A 23,884-nucleotide genomic window follows, 5' to 3' on the forward strand; every position below is an offset into this window, starting at 1 on the left:
TGCGCCGCCCCTCCCCCGCCCAAGCCCCGCGTGGGGCGGCCCCGGCGGCCCCGGCGGCCGTCGGGGGTGGGGGCGGGGCGCTGCTGGGGGGCGCCCGGGCGGTGCCGGCGGTGCCGGGCCCCTCCCCCGCCCGGCAGCCGCCGCTTGGGGGGGCGGCCGCGGCGGCGTTTGGGGGGAGGGGCGGAGGCGGCGGCCGAGGAAGAGGAGGAGGAGGACGAGGAGGAGGGAGGGGCGGCGGCGAGGGGGAGGGGCGGCCCGGGCGGGGTCGCGGGGGGCGGCGCCGGGAGCGCGGGGCCCCTCCCCCGCCGCCGGTCAGTTGGGGGGGGGGTCTCCAGGACGGTCACCAGGCGGCCGGGCAGCGTCCGCAGCACTTTGGCCGCGGGGCCGGGGCCTCGGCCCTGCCGGATCTCGACGTCGGCGCTGCGGCGGCGCCGCGGGGGAGGGGCGGGCGGGGCGGGGGAGGGGCGCGGCGGGGCGGGGGTCCGCCGGGGGGGCCCCTCCCCCTTCGGCCGGGGAGGGCGGGGGCGCCGGGGAGGGGGCGGCGGGGGGAGGGGAGGGCGCGGAGGGGGGAGGGGAGGCGGCGGGCGGGGGCGGCGGTGACGTCACGGGCGGGGGCGGGGTGGGCGGCGGCGACGTCACGGGCGGGGGCGGGGTGGGCGTCGGTGACGTCACGGGAGGGGGGAGGGGGGGGAGGCGGGCGGGGGAGGGGCGGGCGGCGTCGCCCGGGGGCGGCGGCGACGATGACGTCACCGGAAGGGGCGGCGACGATGACGTCACCGGAAGGGGCGGCGGCGGCGATGACGTCACGCGAGGGGGCGGCGGCGATGACGTCGCCGCCCTGGCCGGGCTCGGCCGCGGGCGTCGCCGGCGATGCGGCCTGTGACGTCACCGATGACGTCACCGCCGCCCCCCGCAGCCGCTGGCTGGCGCGGGTCCCCGGCCTCTCGGCGGGGGAGGGGCGGGGGGGTCCCCGAGCCCTCCGAGCCTTGCGGGACCCCCCCCTTTCCCCTCCCCCACCCCTCTCGGCCGCCTCCTCCTCCCCTCCCGCCCCTCCCCCACCGCCCCCACCGCCCCCCCCCGCCCCCCGCCGCCGCCGCCGCCCCTCCCCCCCCCCGCCGGGGGGGCCCCTCGGGGCTCTTCCTCCTCCTCCTCCTCCTCCTCCTCCTCCTCCTCGCCCTCCTGGGGGGGCAGCCGGAAGCGGCCCCCTCCCCCCCTTGGCCTGGTCGATGTCCTTGCGGGCGGCCTCCACTTGCTCCTGAGGGGGGGGGGGAGGGGCTGCTTGAGACCCCAGACCCAATTGGGGACTCCCCCCCCCCAAAAAAATCCATGGGAATCTCCCCCCCGTCAATCAAATCCGTCCAAACCCTGCCCCCCCCACGATTTTTTGGGGTTGAAAACCACCCAGACCCCCCCCCAAATGCAAATGGACTCTTCCAATCTGAAAGACCCCCCCCCAATTTAAAGAAACCCCCCACACCAATTTTGGGACCCCCCCGTCAAGTCTTTGAGGACCCCAGACCCATTTTGGGGCACCCCCCCCAAACTCAAATGGACTCTCCCAATCTAAAAGACCCCTCCTCAATTTAAAGTAACCCCCCCAGACCCATTTTGGGACCCCCCCTCAAAACCCAAATGGACTCTTCCAATCTAAAAGACCCCTCCTCAATTTAAAGGGACCCCCCCTCAAAACCCAAATGGACTCTTCCAATCTAAAAGACCCCTCCTCAATTTAAAGGAACCCCCCCGACCCATTTTGGAACCCCCCCCTCGATTTTTCGAGGCCCCCAGACCCATTTTGGGACCCCCCTCAAAACCCAAATGGACTCTTCCAATCTAAAAGACCCCTCCTCAATTTAAAGGGACCCCCCCTTGAAACCCAAATGGACTCTTCCAATCCAAAAAACCCCTCCTCAATTTAAAGGAACCCCCCCATGATTTTTCAAGGCCCCCAGACCCATTTTGGGACCCCCCCCCTCAAAACCCAAATGGACTCTCCCAGTCTAAAAGACCCCTCCTCAATTTAAAGGGACCCCCCCGGACCCATTTTGGGACTCCCCCCTCAACCCTAAATGGACTCTTCCAATGCAAAGGCCCCCCCTCCATTTTAAATGGACCCTCCCAGACCCATCTGGAAGCCCCCAGACCCATTTTGGGACCCCCAAATCCATTTTGGACCCCCCCCTCCAAAACCCCAAATGGACTCTTCCCATCTAAAAGACCCCTCCCCAATTTAAAGGGAACCCCCCCCAGACCCATTTGGAAGCCCCCAGACCCATTTTGGGACCCCCCTAAATTTATTGGGACCCCCAAATCCATTTTGGACCCCCCCCAAACCCCAAATGGACTCTTCCAAACCAAAGGATCCTCCCAGACCCATTTTGGGACCCCCCCCCCCCCCAATTTATTGGGGCCCCTCCCAGACCCTTCAGGACCCCCCCAAAAACCCCTCAGGACCCCCCCCTCAGGACCCCCCAAACCCATCTGGGACCCCCCAAAATCCCTCTGGGACCCCCCAAAAGCCCCCAGAGACCCCCAAAATCCATCCAGGACCCCCCCAAAACCACCCCAAACCCCTCTGGGAACCCCCAAACCCCTCTGGGACCCCCCAAAGTCCCTCTGGGACCCCCCCAAGATCCCCCAGAGACCCCCAAAATCCATCCAGGACCCCCCCCCAAAACCACCCCAAACCCCTCTGGGAACCCCCAAACCCCTCTAGGATCCCCCAAAACCCCCCAGGACCCTCCCAAGCGTCTCCAGAACCCCCCAAAACCTCCTGAGACCCCCCCAACCCCCCCCCAAACTTCTCTGGAACCCCCCAAAACCCCTTTGGGACCCCCCCCAAACCCCCCAGGACCCCCCCCAAACCCCTCTGGGACCCCCCCTAAACCCCTCTGGGACCCCCCCGGGCCCCCCCAAACCCCCCCAGAACCCCCCAAAACCTCCCCAAACGCCTCTGGGACCCCCCAAAATCCCTCTGGGACCCCCCCAAATCCTCCTGAGACCCCCTCAAACCCCTCTAGGACCCCCCCAAACCCCTCTGGGACCCCCCAAAGCCACTTGAGACCCCCCCCCAATCCCTCCAGGGCCCCCCCAAACCCCTCTGGGACCCCCCCAGGACCCCCCCAAGCCCCTCTGGGACCCCCAAAACCTCCTCAGATTCCCCCACACCCCTCTAGGACCCCCCCAAACCCCCCCAAAACCTCCCCAAACCCCACTGGGACCCCCCAAAACCCCCCCAGGACCCCCCCCACACCCTTCTAAGACCCCTCAAACCCCCCCCAGGACCCCCCCACACCCCTCTAAGACCCCCCCCAAATCCCTCTGGGACCCCTCCCAGGATCCCCCAAACCCCTCTGGAACCCCCCAAGCCCCCCCGGGACCCCCCCCCCACCCCACTGGGACCCCCCAAAATCCCTCTGGGACCCCCCCAGGATCCCCCAAACCCCTCTGGGACCCCCCAAACCCCCCCCGGGACCCCCCCCCACCCCTCTAGGACCCCCCCAAAACCTCCCCAAACCCCTCTGGGACCCCCCAAAACCCCCCCGGGACCCCCCCAAACCCCTCTGGAACCTCCCAAAACCCCCCCGGGACCCCCCCACACCCCTCTAAGACCCCCCAAAACCCCCCCAGGACCCCCCCCACCCCTCTAAGACCCCCCAAAATCCCTCTAGGACCCCCCCGGGACCCCCCCAAACCCCTCTAGGACCCCCCAAAACCCCCCCAGGACCCCCCTACACCCTTCTAAGACCCCCCAAAACCCCCCCAGGACCCCCCCACACCCCTCTAAGACCCCCCAAAATCCCTCTGGGACCCCCCCAGGATCCCCCAAACCCCTCTGGGACCCCCCAAGCCCCCCCGGGACCCCCCCCCCCACCCCACTGGGACCCCCCAAAATCCCTCTGGGACCCCCCCAGGATCCCCCAAACCCCTCTGGGACCCCCCAAACCCCCCCCGGGACCCCCCCCCACCCCTCTAGGACCCCCCCAAAACCTCCCCAAACCCCTCTGGGACCCCCCAAAACCCCCCCGGGACCCCCCCAAACCCCTCTGGAACCTCCCAAAACCCCCCCGGGACCCCCCCACACCCCTCTAAGACCCCCCAAAACCCCCCCAGGACCCCCCCCACCCCTCTAAGACCCCCCAAAATCCCTCTAGGACCCCCCCGGGACCCCCCCAAACCCCTCTAGGACCCCCCAAAACCCCCCCAGGACCCCCCTACACCCTTCTAAGACCCCCCAAAACCCCCCCAGGACCCCCCCCCACCCCTCTAAGACCCCCCAAAATCCCTCTGGGACCCCCCCAGGATCCCCCAAACCCCTCTGGGACCCCCCAAACCCCCCCCGGGACCCCCCCACACCCCTCTAGGACCCCCCAAAACCCCCCCAGGACCCCCCCCCACCCCTCTAAGACCCCCCAAAATCCCTCTGGGACCCCCCCAGGATCCCCCAAACCCCTCTGGGACCCCCCAAACCCCCCCCGGGACCCCCCCACACCCCTCTAGGACCCCCCAAAACCCCCCCAGGACCCCCCCACACCCCTCTAAGACCCCCCCCAAATTCCTCTGGGACCCCTCCCAGGACCCCCCAAACCCCTCTGGAACCCCCCAAAACCCCCCCAAACCCCTCGGGAACCCCCCAAAACCCCCCCGGGACCCCCCCAAACCCCTCTGGAACCCCCCAAAACCCCCCCAGGACCCCCCCCCCACCCCTCTAAGACCCCCCAAAATCCCTCTGGGACCCCCCCAGGATCCCCCAAACCCCTCTGGGACCCCCCAAACCCCCCCCGGGACCCCCCCACACCCCTCTAGGACCCCCCAAAACCCCCCCAGGACCCCCCCAGACCCCACTGGGACCCCCCAAAATCCCTCTGGGACCCCCCCAGGATCCCCCAAACCCCTCTGGGACCCCCCAAAACCCCCCCGGGACCCCCCCAAACCCCTCTGGAACCCCCCAAAACCCCCCCAGGACCCCCCCCCACCCCTCTAAGACCCCCCAAAATCCCTCTGGGACCCCCCCAGGATCCCCCAAACCCCTCTGGGACCCCCAAAAACCCCCCCAGGATCCCCCCACACCCCTCTAAGACCCCCCCCAAATCCCTCTGGGACCCCTCCCAGGATCCCCCAAACTCCTCTGGGACCATCCAAACCCCCCCCCGGGACCCCCCCACACCCCTCTAGGACCCCCCCAAAACCCCCCCAAAACCTCCCCAAACCCCTCTGGGACCCTCCAAAACCCCCCCGGGACCCCCCCAAACCCCTCTGGAACCCCCCAAAACCCCCCCGGGACCCCCCCAAACCCCTCTGGAACCCCCCAAAACCCCCCCGGGACCCCCCCAAACCCCTCTGGAACCTCCCAAAACCCCCCCAGGACCCCCCCCCACCCCTCTAAGACCCCCCAAAATCCCTCTGGAACCCCCCCCGGATCCCCCAAACCCCTCTGGGACCCCCCAAAACCCCCCCAGGACCCCCCCACACCCCTCTAAGACCCCCCCCAAATCCCTCTGGGACCCCCCCAGGATCCCCCAAACCCCTCTGGGACCCCCCAAACCCCCCCCGGGACCCCCCCCACACCCCTCTAGGACCCCCCAAAACCCCCCCAGGACCCCCCCAGACCCCACTGGGACCCCCCAAAATCCCTCTGGGACCCCCCCAGGATCCCCCAAACCCCTCTGGGACCCCCCAAACCCCCCCCCGGGACCCCCCCACACCCCTCTAGGACCCCCCCAAAACCTCCCCAAACCCCTCTGGAACCCCCCAAAACCCCCCCGGGACCCCCCCAAACCCCTCTGGAACCCCCCAAAACCCCCCTCAGGACCCCCCCACACCCCTCTAAGACCCCCCAAAATCCCTCTGGGACCCCCCCAGGATCCCCCAAACCCCTCTGGGACCCCCCAAACCCCCCCAGGATCCCCCACACCCCTCTAAGACCCCCCCCAAATCCCTCTGGGACCCCCCCAGGATCCCCCAAACCCCTCTGGAACCCCCCAAAACCCCCCCGGGACCCCCCAAAGCCCCTCCCCCACCTCGGCCTGCTTGAGCTCCTCCCTGCTGACGTCCTCGAGCGAGGCCTCCAGGAAGTTCATGGCGTAACGTTCGATGGGGGTCAGCTGGAATTTGGGGAGGGGTCAGCACCTGGGGACCCCCCCCAAAATATCCCCGGACCCCCCCAGAGCCCCCCCAAAAAAATCCCGGCTCTGCTGGACCCCCCCAAAGCCCCCCGGGACCCCCCAAAACCCACCCAAAAATAATGGGGAAGGGGGAAAGAAAGAGGGACCCCCAAATTTGGGGAGGGGTCAGCACCTGGAGACCCCCCCCCCCCAAAATATCCCCGGACTCCCCCAGAACCCCCCCAAAAAATCCCGGCTCTGCTGGACCCCCCCAAAGCCCCCCGGGACCCCCCAAAACCCCCCCAAAAATAATGGGGAAGGGGGAAAGAAAGAGGGACCCCCAAATTTGGGGAGGGGTCAGCACCTGGGGACCCCCCCCCAAAATATCCCCAGACCCCCCCAGGGCCCCCCAAAAAAATCCCGGCTCTGCTGGACCCCCCCAAAGCCCCCCAAAACCCCCCCAAAAATAATGGGGAAGGGGGAAAGAGAGGGGGACCCCCAAATTTGGGGAGGGGTCAGCATCTGGAGACCCCCCCCCCAAAATATCCCCAGACCCCCCCAGGGCCCCCCAAAAAAATCCCGGCTCTGCTGGACCCCCCCAAAGCCCCCCAGGACCCCCCCAAACCCCCCCAGGACCCCCCAAAACTACCCCAAAATAATGGGGGAGGGGAAGAGGCGGGGACCCCCAAATTGGGGTCACTCGAGGTCAGCTGGGACCCCAAATTGGGGAGGTTTGGGGGCACCTGGGACCCCCCAAATTTGGGGTTACCTGAGGTCACCTGGACCCCCAAATTTGGGTCCCTTGACCACCAGGACCCCCCAAACCGATGTCCCCAACGCCCCAAAATCATCCCAAAATGCCCCAAAATCACCCCAAAATCATCCCAAAATGCCCCAAAATCATCCCAAAATGCCCCAAAATCATCCCAAAATCATCCCAAAATGCCCCAAAATCATCCCAAAATGCTCCAAAATCATCCCAAAATCATCCCAAAATGCCCCAAAATCATCCCAAAATCATCCCAAAATGCCCCAAAATCATCCCAAAATGCCCCAAAATCATCCCAAAATGCTCCAAAATCATCCCAAAATCATCCCAAAATGCCCCTAAATCATCCCAAAAGGACCCAAAATCATTGAGAATGCCTCTAAAGATCCCAAAACGCCCCAAAACCATCCCAAAACACCCCTAAGCCACCCCAAATCACCCCAAAACCCCCCAAAAACCATCCCAAACCTCCCCAAAACCACCCCAAATCCCCCCAAAACCCCCCAAAAACCATCCCAAATCTGCCCCAAACCTCCCACAATGCCCCTAAACGACCCTAAACCATCCCAAAACTCCCCATAACCATCCCAAATTCCCCCAAAACCCCAAAAAACCATCCCATAACTCCCCCAAACCATCCCAAATCATCCCAAAACCCCCAAAAACCACCCCAAAACCCCCCAAAACCCACCCCAAATCTCCCCCAAACCCCCCAAAACCCCTCAAAACCCATCCCAAACCTCCCCACAACCACCCCAAATCCCCTCAAAACCCCCCTAAACCATCCCATACCGCCCCACAACCACCCCAAATCTCCCCCAAACCCCCCAAAACCCATCCCAAACCTCCCCACAACCACCCCAAATCCCCCCAAAAGCCCCCACGAACCATCCCAAAACCCCCCAAAAACCACCCCAAATCTCCCCCAAACCTCCCAGAATGCCCCTAAATGACCCCAAACCACCCCAAAACTCCCCTCAACCATCCCTAAACCCCCCAAAACCCATCCCATACCTCCCCACAACCACCCCAAATCCCCCCAAAACCCCCCCAAACCATCCCAAAACTCCCCTAAACCATCCCATAACTCCCCATAACCATCCCAAATCATCCCAAAACACACCATAACCATCCCAAACCTCCCCAAATCATCCCAAAACTCCCCAAAAACCATCCCAAAACTCCCCATAACCACCCCAAATCCCCCCAAAACCCCCCAAAACCCATCCCATACCTCCCCACAACCACCCCAAATCCCCCCAAAACACCCCTACACCATCCCAAAACTCCCCTCAACCACCCCAAATCTCCCCCAAACCTCCCAAAACCCCCCTAAACCCCCCAAAACCCATCCCATACCTCCCCACAACCACCCCAAATCCCCCCAAAACACCCCTAAACCATCCCATACCTCCCCACAACCACCCCAAATCCCCCCAAAACACCCCTACACCATCCCAAAACTCCCCTCAACCACCCCAAATCTCCCCCAAACCTCCCAAAACCCCCCAAAACCCATCCCATACCTCCCCACAACCACCCCAAATCCCCTCAAAACCCCCCTAAACCATCCCAAAACTCCCCTAAACCACCCCAAATCTCCCCCAAACCTCCCAAAACCCCTCAAAACCCATCCCAAACCTCCCCACAACCACCCCAAATCCCCCCAAAAGCCCCCAAAAACCATCCCAAAACCCCCCAAAACCCATCCCAAATCTCCCCCAAACCTCCCACAATGCCCCTAAATGACCCTAAACCATCCCAAAACTCCCCATAACCCCCCCAAAACCCCCCAAAACCCCTCAAAACCCATCCCATACCTCCCCACAACCACCCCAAATCCCCTCAAAACACCCCTAAACCATCCCAAAACTCCCCTAAACCACCCCAAATCTCCCCCAAACCTCCCCCATACTTCCCCACAACCACCCCAAATCCCCCCAAAACCCCCCAAAACCCATCCCATACCTCCCCACAACCACCCCAAATCACCCCAGAACACCTCTACACCATCCCAAAACTCCCCTAAACCACCCCAAATCTCCCCTCAAACTTCCCAAAACCCCCCAAAACCCCCCAAAAACCCCCTAAAAACCATCCCATACCGCCCCACAACCACCCCAAATCTCCCCCAAACCTCCCAAAACCCCCCAAAACCCATCCCAAACCTCCCCACAACCACCCCAAATCCCCTCAAACCCCCCCCCGAAAAAAACCATCCCCCGGACCTGCTCGACCAGGGCTGCGATCTCCTGCTCGGCCTTGGACAGCTCCTCCTCGGGGCCGTCGGCGCCGCCGCGCTCGTCCTCGGGGCTCAGCGACTCGCTGAACTCGGCCAGCGCCGCCACGTGCTCGGCCTGCGCCTGCGACGCCGCCCGGATGTCCTCGGGGTCCTCGGCCCCGCACAGCGCCTGCGGGAGCCGGGGCGGCGGTCAGGGGGGTGGGGGGGTATTGAGGGGGTTGGGGGGGTTGGGGGTGTTGGGGACATTGGGGACATTTAGGGGGTGGGGGACGTTGGGGACATTGGGGGCGTTGGGGACATTGGGGTGTTGGGGGCATTGGGGACATTCAGGGGATTGGGGACATTGGGGGTGCTGGGGGTGTTGGGGGTGTTGGGGGCATTGGGGACATTCAGGGGATTGCGGACACTGGGGGTGTTGGGGACATTGGGGGTGTTGGGGGTGTTGGGGGTGCTGGGGGGGTTGGGGGTGTTGGGGACATTGGGGACATTGGGGTCATTGGGGTCATTGGGGGACATTGGGGACATTGGGGACATTGGGGGCGTTGGGGGCATTGGGGGCACTGGGGTCATTGGGGGACATTGGGGGCGTTGGGGGCGTTGGGGACATTGGGGACATTGGGGGCATTGTGGGCATTGGGGGCACTGGGGACATTGGGGACATTGGGGGTGTTGGGGGGTTGGGGGCATTGGGGACATTCAGGGGATTGGGGACACTGGGGGTGTTGGGGACATTGGGGGTGTTGGGGACGTTGGGGGACATTGGGGGCATTGGGGTCATTGGGGACATTGGGGGCGTTGGGGACATTCAGGGGATTGGGGACACTGGGGGTGTTGGGGACATTGGGGGTGTTGGGGGTCTTGGGGACATTGGGGTCATTGGGGGACATTGGGGACATTGGGGGCATTGGGGTCATTGGGGTCATTGGGGGTGTTGGGGACATTGGGGGCGTTGGGGACATTCAGGGGATTGGGGACACTGGGGGTGTTGGGGGTCTTGGGGACATTGGGGGTTTTGGGGGCGTTGGGGGAGTTGGGGACATTGGGGACATTGGGGGACATTGGGGACATTGGGGTCATTCAGGGGATTGGGGACACTGGGGGTGTTGGGGGTCTTGGGGACATTGGGGGACATTGGGGACATTGGGGGTGTTGGGGACATTGTGAGTGTTGGGGGTTTTGGGGACATTGGGGGCATTGGGGACATTGCGGTCATTGGGGACGTTGGGGGCATTGGGGACGTTGGGGGCGTTGGGGGGGTTGGGGACATTCGGGGGGTTGGGGACATTGGGGACATTGGGGGTGTTGGGGACATTGGGGATGTTGGGGGTGTTGGGGGACATTGGGGTGTTGGGGACATTGGGGACATTGGGGATGTTGGGGGTGTTGGGGGACATTGGGGTGTTGGGGACATTGGGGGTGTCGGGGACGTTGGGGATGTAGGGGACATCGGGGGCGTTGGGGGTATCGGAGACATTGGGGTGTTGGGGGCATTGGGGGTTTTGGGGACATTGGGGACGTTCAGGGGGTGTTGGGGGCATTGGGAGCACTGGGGATGTTGGGGGTGTTGAGGACATTGGGGACATTGAGGGTGTTGGGGGCGTTGGGGACATTGAGGGTGTTGGGGGCGTTGGGGACATTCGGGGGATTGGGGACACTGGGGGTGTTGGGGGTCTTGGGGACATTGGGGTCATTGGGTTCATTGGGGGACATTGGGGACATTGGGGTCATTGGGGGGCATTGGGGACATTGGGGTCATTGGGGTCATTGGGGTCATCGGGGGTCATCGGGGGACATTGGGGACATTGGGGGCGTTGGGGGTGTTGGGGACATTCAGGGGGTTGGGGACATTGGGGACATTGGGGACATTGGGGACATTGGGGATGTTGGGGGTGTTGGAGACATTGGGGGGGTTGGGGACATTGGAGACATTGGGGTGTTGGGGGTGTTGGGGATGTTCAGGGGGTTGGGGACATCAAGGGTGTTGGGGACGTTGGGGACATTGGGGACATTGGGGTCATTCAGGGGATTGGGGACACTGGGGGTGTTGGGGGTCTTGGGGACATTGGGGACGTTGGGGGTGTTGGGAACATTGGGGACACTGGGGACATTGGGGGTGTTGGGGATGTTGGGTTTTTGGGGACATTGGGGACATTGGGGGCGTTGGGGACACTGGGGACACTGGGGACACTGGGGACACTGGGGACACTGGGGACACTGGGGGCATCGGGGACATCGGGGGCATCGGGGACACTGGGGGTGTTGGGGGAGTTGGGGACAGTGGAGGCATCGGGGACGTTGGCGGTGTTGGTGTTGGGGACATTGGGGACATTGGGGGCGTTGGGGACATGGGGGACGTTCAGGGGGTTGGGGATGTCAGGGACATTGGGGACATTGGGGGCACTGCTGGACACTGGGGACTTTGATGGACATTGGGGACACTGGGGACACTGGGGGCATCGGGGACATCGGGGGCATCGGGGACACTGGGGGTGTTGGGGGAGTTGGGGACAGTGGAGGCATCGGGGACGTTGGCGGTGTTGGTGTTGGGGACATTGGGGACATTGGGGGCGTTGGGGACATGGGGGACGTTCAGGGGGTTGGGGATGTCAGGGACATTGGGGACATTGGGGGCACTGCTGGACACTGGGGACTTTGATGGACATTGGGGACACTGGGGACACTGGGGGCATCGGGGACATCGGGGGCATCGGGGACACTGGGGGTGTTGGGGGAGTTGGGGACAGTGGAGGCATCGGGGACGTTGGCGGTGTTGGTGTTGGGGACATTGGGGACATTGGGGGCGTTGGGGACATGGGGGACGTTCACGGGGTTGGGGATGTCAGGGACATTGGGGACATTGGGGGCACTGCTGGACATTGGGGACTTTGATGGACACTGGGGATCCTGGTGGACACTGGGGACACTGGGAGCACTGGGGAGCCTCCTGGACATTGGAGACCCTGCTGGACACTGGGGACTTTGACGGACACTGAGAGCCCTGATGGACACTGGGGACACTGGGGGCACTGGGGATCCTGGTGGACATTGGGGACACTGCTGGACATTGGGGACACCGGGGACATTGGGACTATTGAAGGCACTGGGAGTCCTGGTGGACATTGGGGACACTGGGGATCCTACTGGACATTGGGGACACTGCTGGACATTGGGGACTTTGATGGACATTGGAAGTCTTGGATATTGGGAGCCCTGATGGACAGCAGGGACTTTGATGGACATTGGGGACACTGGGGACACTGGGGACTTTGATGGACATTGGACCCCCTGACGGACACTGGGGACATTGATGGACATTGGGAGCTCTGATGGACACTGGGGAGCCTTGATGGACATCAGGGACATTGATGGACATTGGAAGTCTTGGACATTGAGGACACTGGAGACACTGATGAACACTGGGGACTTTGATGGACACTGGGAGCCCTGATGGACATTGGGGACACTGGGGACCCTGCTGGACATTGGGGACCCTGCTGGACACTGGGGACACTGGGGACTTTGATGGACATTGGGAGCCCTGCTGGACACTGGGGACACTGGTGGACATTGGGGACTTTGATGGACATTGGGGACACTGGGGACACTGGGGATCCTACTGGACATTGGGGACACTGCTGGACATTGGGGACTCTGATGGACATTGGGGACACTGGGGACACTAGGGACCCTGCTGGACATTGGGGACCCTGCTGGACATTGGGGATCCTGCTGGACACTGGGGACACTGGGGACACTGGGGGCACTGGGAACTCTGCTGGACACTGTGGACCCTGCTGGACATCGGGGACGTTGGGGACACTGGGAACCATTTAAGGTCACCGACAACATTTTGGGGACATTTGAGGACATTTGGGGCCGTCAGGGACCCACCCACACCATCACCGCCCCCGCCCAGGTGCCACCCCCAGGTGCCACCCCCAGGTGCCACCCCCAGGTGTCCCTCACCTGCTCCAGGATGTGCGTCCTCCTGGTGGCCGCGGGGTCCTCGTCGTCCTCGGCGGGGCCGTCCCGATCCCGGTCCCGATCCCGATCCCGATCCCGGTCCCGATCCCGGTCCCGGTCCCGGTCGCCGTCCCGGTCGCCGTCCTTGTCCCCGTCCCGGTCCCGCTCGCGGGGCGGCTCCTCGGGGGCCATGTCGAACAGCTCGCGGATGGTTTGCTGCGGGACACGGCACACCTGGGCACACCTGGGCACACCTGGGTGGCACCTGGGCACACCTGGGCACACCTGGGTGGCACCTGGGCGACACCTGGGCACACCTGGGCACACCTGGGTGGCACCTGGGCACACCTGGGCACACCTGGGGATATCTGGGACCTCATTTGGGGACACCTGAGGGCACCTGGGGATACCTGGGTGGCACCTGGGCACACCTGGGCACACCTGGGGATATCTGAGACCCCATTTGGGGACACCTGTGGGCACCTGTGACCTCATTTGGGGACATCCGGGGGCATCTGGGGACACCTGAGCACACCTGGGCACACCTGGGCACACCTGGGGACATCTGGGTGGCACCTGAGCACACCTGGGCACATCTGGGTGGCACCTGGGCACACCTGGGCACACCTGGGGACCTCTGAGACCTCATTTGGGGGCACCTGGGGCCACCTCTGACCTCATTTGAGGACATCTGGGGGCATCTGGGGACACCTGAGCACACCTGGGCACACCTGGGTGGCACCTGGGCACACCTGGGGACATCTGGGACTTCATTTGGGGACACCTGAGGGCACCTGGGGACACCTGGGGACATCTGGGGATACCTGGGTGGTACCTGAGCACACCTGGGTGGCACCTGAGCACACCTGGGCACACCTGGGTGGCACCTGGGCACACCTGGGCACACCTGGGGATATCTGAGACTCCATTTGGGGACACCTGGGGGCACCTGGGCACATCTGGGTGGCACCTGGGCACACCTGGGGATATCTGAGACCCCATTTGGGGACACCTGGGGACACCTGTGACCTCATTTGGGGACATCCGGGGGCATCTGGGGACACCTGAGCACACCTGGGCACACCTGGGCACACTTGGGTGGCACCTGGGGACACCTGGGCACACCTGGGGATATCTGGGACCTCATTTGGGGACACCTGAGGGCACCTGGGGATACCTGGGTGGTACCTGAGCACACCTGGGTGGCACCTGGGCACACCTGGGTGGCACCTGGGCACACCTAGGTGGCACCTGGGCACACCTGGGCACACCTGGGGATATCTGAGACTCCATTTGGGGGCACCTGGGGACACCTGTGACCTCATTTGGGGACATCCGGGGGCATCTGGGGACACCTGGGGACACCTGGGGACATCTGGGGCCCCATTTGGGGACACCTGGGCACACCTGGGCACACCTGGGTGGCATGTAAGCGCACCTGGGCACACCTGAGCACACCTGGGGATATCTGGGACCTCATTTGGGGGCAGCTGGGGGCATCTGGGGACACCTGGGGACATCTGGGACCCCATCTGGGGACACCTGGGGGCACCTGGGCACACCTGGGTGGCACCTGGGCACATCTGGGTGGCACTTGAGCACACCTGGGTGGCATCTGAGCACACCTGGGGACATCTCAGACCCCATTTGGGGACACCTGGGGGCACCTGTGACCTCATTTGGGGACATCTGGGGGCATCTGGGGGCACCTGGGGACACCTGGGACCCCATTTGGGGGCACCTGGGGATAGCTGGGTGGCACCTGAGCACACCTGGGTGGCACCTGGGCACACCTGAGCACACCTGGGGACATCTCAGACCCCATTTGGGGGCAGCTGGCAGTGCCTGGGGGTACCTGGGGGCATCTGAGACCCCACTTGGGGGCACCTGGGGGCACCTGGAGATACCTGGGGGCATCTGGGGACACCTGAGCACACCTGGGATCCCGTTTGGGGACACCTGGGATCCCATTTGGGGGCACCTGGGGACACCTGGGATCCCATTTGGGGGCATCTGGGGGTACCTGGGGACATCTGGAGACACCTGGGGGCATCTGGGATCCCGTTTGGGGGCACCTGGGCACACCTGGGGACATCTGAGACCCCATTTGGGGACACCTAGAGGCACCTGTGGGCACCTGTGACCTCATTTGGGGACACCTGGGTGGCATCTGGGGACACCTGGGGGCACCTGAGGGCATCTCGGGACATCTGGGGGCACCTGGGGACACCTCAGACCCCATTTGGGGACACCTGGGGGCACCTCTGACCTCATTTGGGGACACCTGGGATCCCATTTGGGGGCACCTGGGGCCACCTGGGCACACCTGGTTGCACCCGGGACCCCATTTGGGCCCACCTGGGCACATCTGGGCACCCCAGGATTTCACCTCAACCCCCCAAATTTGGGTGCCCTGCACACCTGGGCACACCTGAACCTCACCTGAAGCCCCAAGGTGTCCCCAAGAGCTTCCCCCACACCTGGCACCGCCCAAATTTGGGTGCTCCCACCCCACCCTTGCCCGGCCACGCCGTCACCTGTCCCACCCTCACCTGTCCCACCCTCACCTGTCCCATCCTCACCTGCCCCACCCTCACCTGTCCCACCCCCACCTGTGCCACTCTCACCTGTCCCTGTGCTCACCTGTCCCACCCCCACCTGCCCCACCCTCACCTGTCCCTCACCCATCCCCGCCCTCACCTGTCCCTCACCTGTCCCACCCTCACCTGTCCTGTGCTCACCTGTGCCACCCTCACCTGTGCCACCCTCACCTGTGCCACCCCCACCTCTCCCACCCTCACCTGTCCCACCCTCACCTGTCCCTCACCTGCCCCACCCCCACCTGTCCCTCCCTCACCTGTCCCACCCTCACCTGTCCCACCCTCACCTGTCCTGTGCTCACCTGTCCCACCCTCACCTGTCCCCACCCCCACCTGTCCCTCACCTGTCCCACCCCCACCTGTCCCTCACCTGTCCCACCCCCACCTGTCCCTCACCCATCCCTGCCCTCACCTCTCCCACCCCACCTGTCCCACCCTCACCTGTCCCACCCCCACCTGTCCCTCTGCTCACCTGCCCCACCCCCACCTGTCCCACCCTCACCTGTCCCACCCCCACCTGTCCCTGTGCTCACCTGCCCCACCCCCACCTGTCCCACCCTCACCTGTCCCTCACCTGTCCCTCCCTCACCTGCCCCACCCTCACCTGCCCCACCCCCACCTGCCCCACCCCCACCTGCCCCACCCCCACCTGTCCCACCCTCACCTGTCCCCACCCTCACCTGTCCCTCACCTGTCCGGCGCTCACCTGTTTGAAGTAGGCGGTGGTGAAGTTGCCGCCCTCGATGGCCATGTCCCCCAGCAGCCGCTTCTGGTTGGCTTTCTTCAGGATGTTCTCCTCCACCGTGCGCTCGCTGATCAGCCTGAGACAGGTGAGACAGGTGAGACAGGTGAGACAGGTAATGGACAGGTGAGACAGGTGAGAGAGAGGTGAGACAGGTAATGGACAGGTGAGACAGGTAACCGACAGGTGAGGGACAGGTGAGGGACAGGTGAGACAGGTAACGGACAGGTGAGGGACAGGTGAGGGACAGGTGAAACAGGTGAGAGAGAGGAGAGAAAGGTGAGGGACAGGTGAGGCACAGGTAACGGACAGGTGAGACAGGTGAGACAGGTAACCGACAGGTGAGGGACAGGTAACGGACAGGTGAGAGAGAGACAGGTAATGGACAGGTGAGACAGGTGAGGCACAGGTAACGGACAGGTGAGACAGGTGAGGGACAGATAATGGAGAGGTGAAGGACAGGTGAGACAGATAACAGACAGGTAATGGACAGGTGAGACAGGTGAGACAGGTAACAGACAGGTGAGGGACAGGTGAGACAGGTGAGAAAGATAACGGACAGGTGAGGGACAGGTGAGACAGGTAACGGACAGGTAACGGACAGGTAACAGACACATGAGACAGGTGAGACAGGTAACCAACAGGTGAGGCAGGTGAGAGAGATAACGGACAGGTGAGGGACAGGTGAGACAGGGGAGGGACAGGTGAGAGAGGGGAGGAACAGGTGAGATAAGTGCGGGACAGGTGAGACACGTGAGGGACAAGTGAGATAGGAGAGGGACAGGTGAGACGGGGAGGGACAGGTGAGACAGGTAACCGACAGGTGAGACCGGTGAGAAGTAACAGGTGAGACAGGTGAGACAGGTAACAGACAAGTGAGACCAGTGAGGGACAGGTAACAGACAGGTGAGGGGCAGGTGAGAGGGGAGGGACAGGTGAGACAGGAGAACAGGTGAGACAGGACAGGTGAGACAGGTGAGGGACAGGTGAGAGGTGAAGGACAGGTGAGACAGAGGTGAGAGACAGGTGGGACAGGCACGGACAGGTGAGGGACAGGTGAGACAAGTGAGGGACACAGGTGAGGGCAGGTGAGGGACAAGGGACAAACAGGTGAGACAAGTAAGGGACAGGTGAGGGACAGGAGAGACAGGTGAGAGGTGAGAGACGGGAACGGGAGGGACAGGTGGGGACAGGTGAGGGACAGCAAAGACGGGTGAGGGACAGGTGAGGGACACAGGTGAGAGAAGATAGGGACACAGGTGAGGGACACAGGTGAGGGCAGGTGAGGGACAAGGGACAAACAGGTGAGACAAGTAAGGGACAGGTGAGGGACAGGAGAGACAGGTGAGAGGAGAGACAGGTGAGGGACAGGTCAGAGACGGGAATGGGAGGCACAGGTGAGGACAGGTGAGGGACACAGGTGAGGGCAGGTGAGGGCCAAGGGACAAACAGGTGAGACAAGTAAGGGACAGGTGAGGGACAGGTGAGGGACAGGTGAGAGATGGGAACGGGAGGGACAGGTGGGGACAGGTGAGGGACAGGAGAGACAGGTGAGGGACAGGTGAGGGACAGGTGAGGGACAGGTGAGGGACAGGTGAGACAAGTGAGGGACACAGGTAAAGGCAGGTGAGGGACAAGGAACAAACAGGTGAGACAAGGGACAGGTGAGGGACAGGAGAGACAGGTGAGGGACAGGTGAGGGACAGGTGAGAGACGGGAACAGGAGGGACAGGTGAGGACACGTGAGGGACACAGGTGAGGGCAGGTGAGGGACAAGGGACAAACAGGTGAGACAAGTAAGGGACAGGTGAGACAGGTGAGGGACAGGTGACACAGGCAGAACAGGTGAGACAGGTGAGACGCAAACCCTCCAACAGCCAAGCAACCACTCAGGTGAGCTCCCCTCGCCCAGGTGAGCCCCAGGTGAGCTCCTCTCGCCCAGGTGAGCACCCAGGTGCTACAGGTGAGCTCCGACCTCCCGTCAAACCACACAAGTGAGCTCCCACCTGGCCAGGTGAGCCCCAGGTACCACAGCTGAGCTCCTCTCGCCCAGGTGAGCTCCAGGTGAGCCCCAGGTGAGCTCCTACCTCCCATGGAACCACCCAGGTGAGCCCCAGGTGCCTCTCCAGGCACCCAGGTGAGCTCCAGGTGAGCTCCTCTCACCCAACTGAGCCCCAGGTGAGCCCCAGGTGAGCTCTTCTCACCCAGGGGAGCCCCAGGTGAGCTCCTCTCACCCAGGTGAGCCCCAGGTGCCTCTCCAGGCACCCAGGTGAGCCTCAGGTGAGCTCTTGTCACCCAGGTGAGCCCCAGATGCTGCACGTGAGCTCCTAACTCCCTTAGAGCCACCCAGGTGAGCCCCAGGTGCCCAGGTGGGCACCCAGGTGAGCCCCAGGTGAGCTCTTCTCACCCAGGTGAGCCCCAGGTGCTTCTCCAAGCACCCAGGTGAGCTCCCTTTGCCCAGGTGAGCCCCAGGTGAGCCCCTACCTCCCAAGTACCCACCCAGGTGAGCTCCCAGGTGAGCTCCTCTCGCCCAGGTGAGCCCCAGGTGCCTCTCCAGGCACCCAGGTGAGCCCCAGGTGAGCACCCAGGTGAGCTCCTGTCACCCAGCTGAGCCCCAGGTGCCACAGGTGAGCACCCAGGGGCTACAGGTGAGCTCCTACCTCCCAAATACCCACCCAGGTGAGCTCCAGGTGAGCTCCTCTCACCCAGGTGAGCACCCAGGTGCCACAGGTGAGCTCCTGCCTCCATTAGAGCCACCCAGGTAAGCCCCAGGTGAGCTCCTCTCGCCCAGGTGAGCCCCAGGTGAGCTCCTCTCACCCAGCTGAGCCCCAGGTGAGCTCCAGGTGAGCTCCTCTCACCCAGGTGAGCCCCAGGTGAGCTCCTACCTCCTATGGAACCACCCAGGTGAGCCCCAAGTGCCTCTCCAGGCACCCACATGAGCCTCAGGTGAGCTCCCCTCGCCCAGCTGAGCTGCTCTCGCCCAGGTGAGCTCCAGGTGAGCTCCCCTCACCCAGGTGAGCCCCAGGTGAGCTCCTCTTGCCCAGGTGAGCCCCAGGTGAGCTCCAGGTGAGCTCCTCTTGCCCAGGTGAGCCCCAGGTGACCTCCAGGTGAGCTCCTCTCGCCCAGATGAGCCCCAGGTGAGCCCCAGGTGAGCTCCTCTCACCCAGGTGAGCTCCAGGTGCTCCAGGTGAGCTCCTACCTCCCTTAGAGCCACCCAGGTGAGCCCCAGGTGAGCTCCAGGTGAGGTCCTCTCGCCCAGCTGAGCTCCCCTCACCCAGGTGAGCTCCAGGTGCCCCAGGTGAGCTCCTGCCTCTCTTAGAGCCACCCAGGTGAGCCCCAGACGCACTCCCGTGGCCCAGGTGGTGCCCAGGTGGTACCCAGGTGGTACCAGGCGGTACCCAGGTGGTACCCAGGCAGTACCCAGGCGGTACCCAGGCGGTACCCAGACGATGCCCAGGTGCGCTCACCTGTAGATGTGGACGTCGCGGGTCTGGCCGATGCGGTGGCAGCGGTCCTGGGCCTGGGCGTCCATGGTGGGGTTCCAGTCGGAGTCGTAGAACACCACGGTGTCGGCCCCGGCCAGGTTGACGCCGACGCCGCCCGAGCGCGTGGAGAGGATGAAGCAGAAAATTCTCTTGTCGGCGTTGAAGCGCTCCATGAGGGCCTGCGGGGCGCCGGCAGGTGGGTCAGGGGGGCACGGCTGGCACGGGGGGCACAGCTGGCATGGGCAGGTGAGGGGGGCACAACTGGCACGGGCAGGTGAGGGGGGCACGGCTGGCACGGGGGGCACAGCTGGCACGGGCAGGTGAGGGGGGCACGGCTGGCATGGGGGGGCACAGCTGGCATGGGGGGCACACCTGCGGGGCACACCTGGCATGGGCAGGTGAGGGGGGCACGGCTGGCACGGGGGGCACACACCTGGCATGGGGGGCACACCTGCGGGGCACACCTGGCATGGGCAGGTGAGGGGGGCACGGCTGGCACGGGGGAGCAGGTGAGGGGGGCACAGCTGGGGGGGCAGGTGAGGGCGGGCACAGCTGGCATGGGGGGCACACCTGGGGGGCACAGCTGGCATGGGCAGGTGAGGGGGGCACGGCTGGCATGGGGGGGGCAGGTGAGGGGGGCACGGCTGGCATGGGGGGGGCAGGTGAGGGGGGCACGGCTGGCACAGGGGGCACACACCTGTCATGGGCAGGTGAGGGGGGCACAGCTGGCACGGGGGGCACACACCTGGCATGGGCAGGTGAGGGGGGCACGGCTGGCACAGGGGGGCACACACCTGGCATGGGCAGGTGAGGAGGGGGCACACCTGGCATAGGGGGCACACCTGGGGGGGCACAGCTGGCATAAGGGGGCACACCTGCGGGGCACACCTGGCATGGGCAGGTGAGGGGGGCACGGCTGGGGGGGCAGGTGACGGGGGCATGGCTGGCACGGGGGGGGCAGGTGAGGGGGCACAGCTGGGGGGGCAGGTGAGGGGGGCACAGCTGGCACGGGGGGCACACCTGGGGGGCACAGCTGGCATGCGGGGCACACACCTGGCATGGGCAGGTGAGGGGGGCACAGCTGGCACGGGGGGGCAGGTGAGGGGGGCACAGCTGGCGCGGGCAGGTGAGGGGGGCACGGCTGGCACAGGGGGCACACACCTGGGGGGGCACAGCTGGCATGGGGGGCACACACCTGGCATGGGGGGCACACACCTGGCATGGGCAGGTGAGAGGGGCACAACTGGCACGGGCAGGTGAGGGGGGCACAGCTGGCACGGGGGGCACAGCTGGGGGGCACAGCTGGCATGGGGGGCACACACCTGGCATGGGCAGGTGAGGGGGGCACGGCTGGGGGGGCAGGTGAGGGGGGCATGGCTGGCACGGGGGGAGCAGGTGAGGGGGCACAGCTGGCACAGGGGGCACACCTGGGGGGCACAGCTGGCATGGGGGGCACACACCTGGCATGGGCAGGTGAGGGGGGCACAGCTGGCATGGGGGGCACACACCTGGCATGGGCAGGTGAGGGGGGCACGGCTGGGGGGGCAGGTGAGGGGGGCACGGCTGGCACGGGGGGCGCAGCTGGCATGGGGGGCACACACCTGGGGGGCACAGCTGGGGGGGCAGGTGAGGGGGGCACACCTGGCATGGGGAGCACACCTGGGGGGGCAGGTGAGGGGGGCACCTGTGCCCAGTTGTCTCCAGGTGCCCCCCGGTGTATCCCAGGTGCCCCCAGCTGTGCCCAGGTGTGCCCAGGTGTATCCCAGGTGCCCCCACCTGTGTCCAGGTGCCCCCAGCTGTGCCCAGCTGTGCCCAGGTGTATCTCAGGTGTCCCCAGGTGCCTCCACCTGTGCCCAGGTGCCCCCAGGTGTCCCCAGCGGTGCCCAGGTGTATCCCAGGTGCCCCCAGCTGTGCCCAGTTGCCCCCAGGTGCCCCCAGCTGTGCCCCAGCTGTGTCCCAGGTGCCCCCAGGTGTATCCCAGGTGTCCCCAGGTGCCTCCACCTGTGTCCAGGTGCCCCCAGCTGTGCCCAGCTGTGCCCAGGTGTATCTCAGGTGCCACCAGGTGCCCCCAGCTGTGCCCAGGTTTATCCCAGGTGTATCCCAGGTGCCCCCAGCTGTGCCCAGGTGCCCCCAGGTGTATCCCAGGTGCCCCCACCTGTGCCCAGGTGCCCCCAGCTGTGCCCAGGTGTGTCCCAGGTGCCCCCAGGTGTATCCCAGGTGCCCGCAGGTGCCTCCACCTGTGTCCAAGTGCTGCCAGGTGCCCCCAGGTGTATCCCAGGTGCCCGCAGGTGTATCTCAGGTGCCCCCAGGCGTATCCCAGGTGCCCCCAGCTGTGCCCAGGTGCCCCCAGGTGTATCCCAGGTGTATCCCAGGTGCCCCCAGCTGTGCCCAGGTGCCCCCAGGTGTATCCCAGGTGCCCCCACCTGTGCCCAGGTGGCCCCACCTGTGCCCAGCTGTATCCCAGGTACTCCCAGGTGTATCCCAGGTGTATCCCAGGTGCCCCCAGCTGTGCCCAGGTGCCCCCAGGCGTATCCCAGGTGCCCCCACCTGTGCCCAGGTGCCCCCAGCTGTGCCCAGGTGTATCCCAGGTGCCCCCAGCTGTGCCCAGGTTTATCCCAGGCGTATCCCAGGTGCCCCCAGCTGTGCCCAGGTGCCCCCAGGTGCCCCCAGCTGTGCCCAGCTGTATCCCAGGTACTCCCAGGTGTATCCCAGGCGTATCCCAGGTGCCCCCAGCTGTGCCCAGGTGTATCCCAGGTGCCCCCAGCTGTGCCCAGCTGTATCCCAGGTACTCCCAGGTGTATCCCAGGTGTATCCCAGGTGCCTCCACCTGTGCCCAGGTGCCCCCAACTGTGCCCCAGCTGTGCCCCAGCTGTGCCCAGGCGCCGCCGCGGGTGCCGAGGCGGGGGCGGGGCTCACCCACCTGGCGCTGCTCGACGCGGGTGGAGCCGTCGAGGCGCAGGTAGATGTGGCCGTGGAAGGTGAGGAAGCGCTCGAGCACGTCGAGCATCCGCGTCATCTGCGTGAAGATCAGCACCCGGTGCCCGCCGGCGCGGAGCCGCCGCAGCAGCGCGTCCAGGGCCTGCAGCTTACCTGGGACAGGTGAGTGACACGTGAGACGGGGGAGGGACGGGGGAGGGACAGGGGAGAGACACCTGGGACAGGGGAGGGACACGTGAGACGGGGGAGGGACACCTGGGACGGGGGAGCGACACGTGAGACGGGGGAGGGACGGGGGAGGGACAGGGGAGAGACACCTGGGACAGGTGAGAGACAGGTGAGACGGGGGAGGAACACCTGGGACGGGGGAGGGACACCTGGGACAGGTGAGAGACACGTGAGATGGGGGAGGGACAGGGGAGGGACAGGGGAGGGACAGGGGAGGGACAGATGGGACAGGTGAGAGACAGGTGAGATGGGGGAGGGACACCTGGGACGGGGGAGGGACAGGTGAGACGGGGGAGGGACAGGGGAGATGGGGGAGGGACACCTGGGACAGGTGAGACGGGGAAGGGACAGGGGAGACGGGGGAGGGACACCTGGGACAGGTGAGCGACACGTGAGATGGGGGAGGGACACCTGGGACGGGGGAGGGACAGGTGAGACGGGGGAGGGACACCTGGGACAGGTGAGATGGGGGAGGGGCACCTGGGACAGGTGAGGGACAGGTGAGACGGCGGAGGGACGGGGGAGATGGGGGAGGGACACCTGGGACAGGTGAGGGACAGGTGAGACGGGGGAGGGATGGGGGAGATGGGGGAGGGACAGGGGAGGGACAGGTGAGACGGGGGAGGGACGGGGGAGATGAGGGAGGGACAGGTGAGAGAGGGGAGACAGGTGAGGGACAGGTGAGAGACACGTGAGATGGGGGAGGGACACCTGGGACGGGGGAGGGACAGGTGAGACGGGGGAGGGACGGGGGAGATGGGGGAGGGACAGGGGAGGGACACCTGGGACAGGGGAGATGGGGGAGGGACACCTG

General features: G+C 65.1%; 1 protein-coding gene across 1 annotated transcript in view; it reads right to left on the bottom strand.

Annotated features, from left to right (window-relative positions):
• Nucleotides 1–340: 340 nt before the first annotated feature.
• The window catches only part of LOC138101695 (helicase SRCAP-like), a gene marked incomplete at its 5' end in the record, with an annotated part of 32,477 nt that continues 8,933 nt past the window's right edge, over nt 341–23,884 (bottom strand). Inside the window, 8 exons of the mRNA XM_068999472.1 lie at nt 341–1,255; nt 6,021–6,104; nt 9,102–9,284; nt 13,082–13,134; nt 13,243–13,294; nt 16,385–16,499; nt 19,888–20,084; nt 22,826–22,995. Of these exons, the coding sequence (XP_068855573.1) occupies nt 341–1,255; nt 6,021–6,104; nt 9,102–9,284; nt 13,082–13,134; nt 13,243–13,294; nt 16,385–16,499; nt 19,888–20,084; nt 22,826–22,995 (1,769 nt within the window). The remainder of the gene's footprint in view (nt 1,256–6,020; nt 6,105–9,101; nt 9,285–13,081; nt 13,135–13,242; nt 13,295–16,384; nt 16,500–19,887; nt 20,085–22,825; nt 22,996–23,884) is intronic.

Source organism: Aphelocoma coerulescens, unplaced genomic scaffold (genome assembly GCF_041296385.1).
Source record: "Aphelocoma coerulescens isolate FSJ_1873_10779 unplaced genomic scaffold, UR_Acoe_1.0 HiC_scaffold_415, whole genome shotgun sequence".
NCBI classification, from domain to species: Eukaryota; Metazoa; Chordata; class Aves; order Passeriformes; family Corvidae; genus Aphelocoma; species Aphelocoma coerulescens.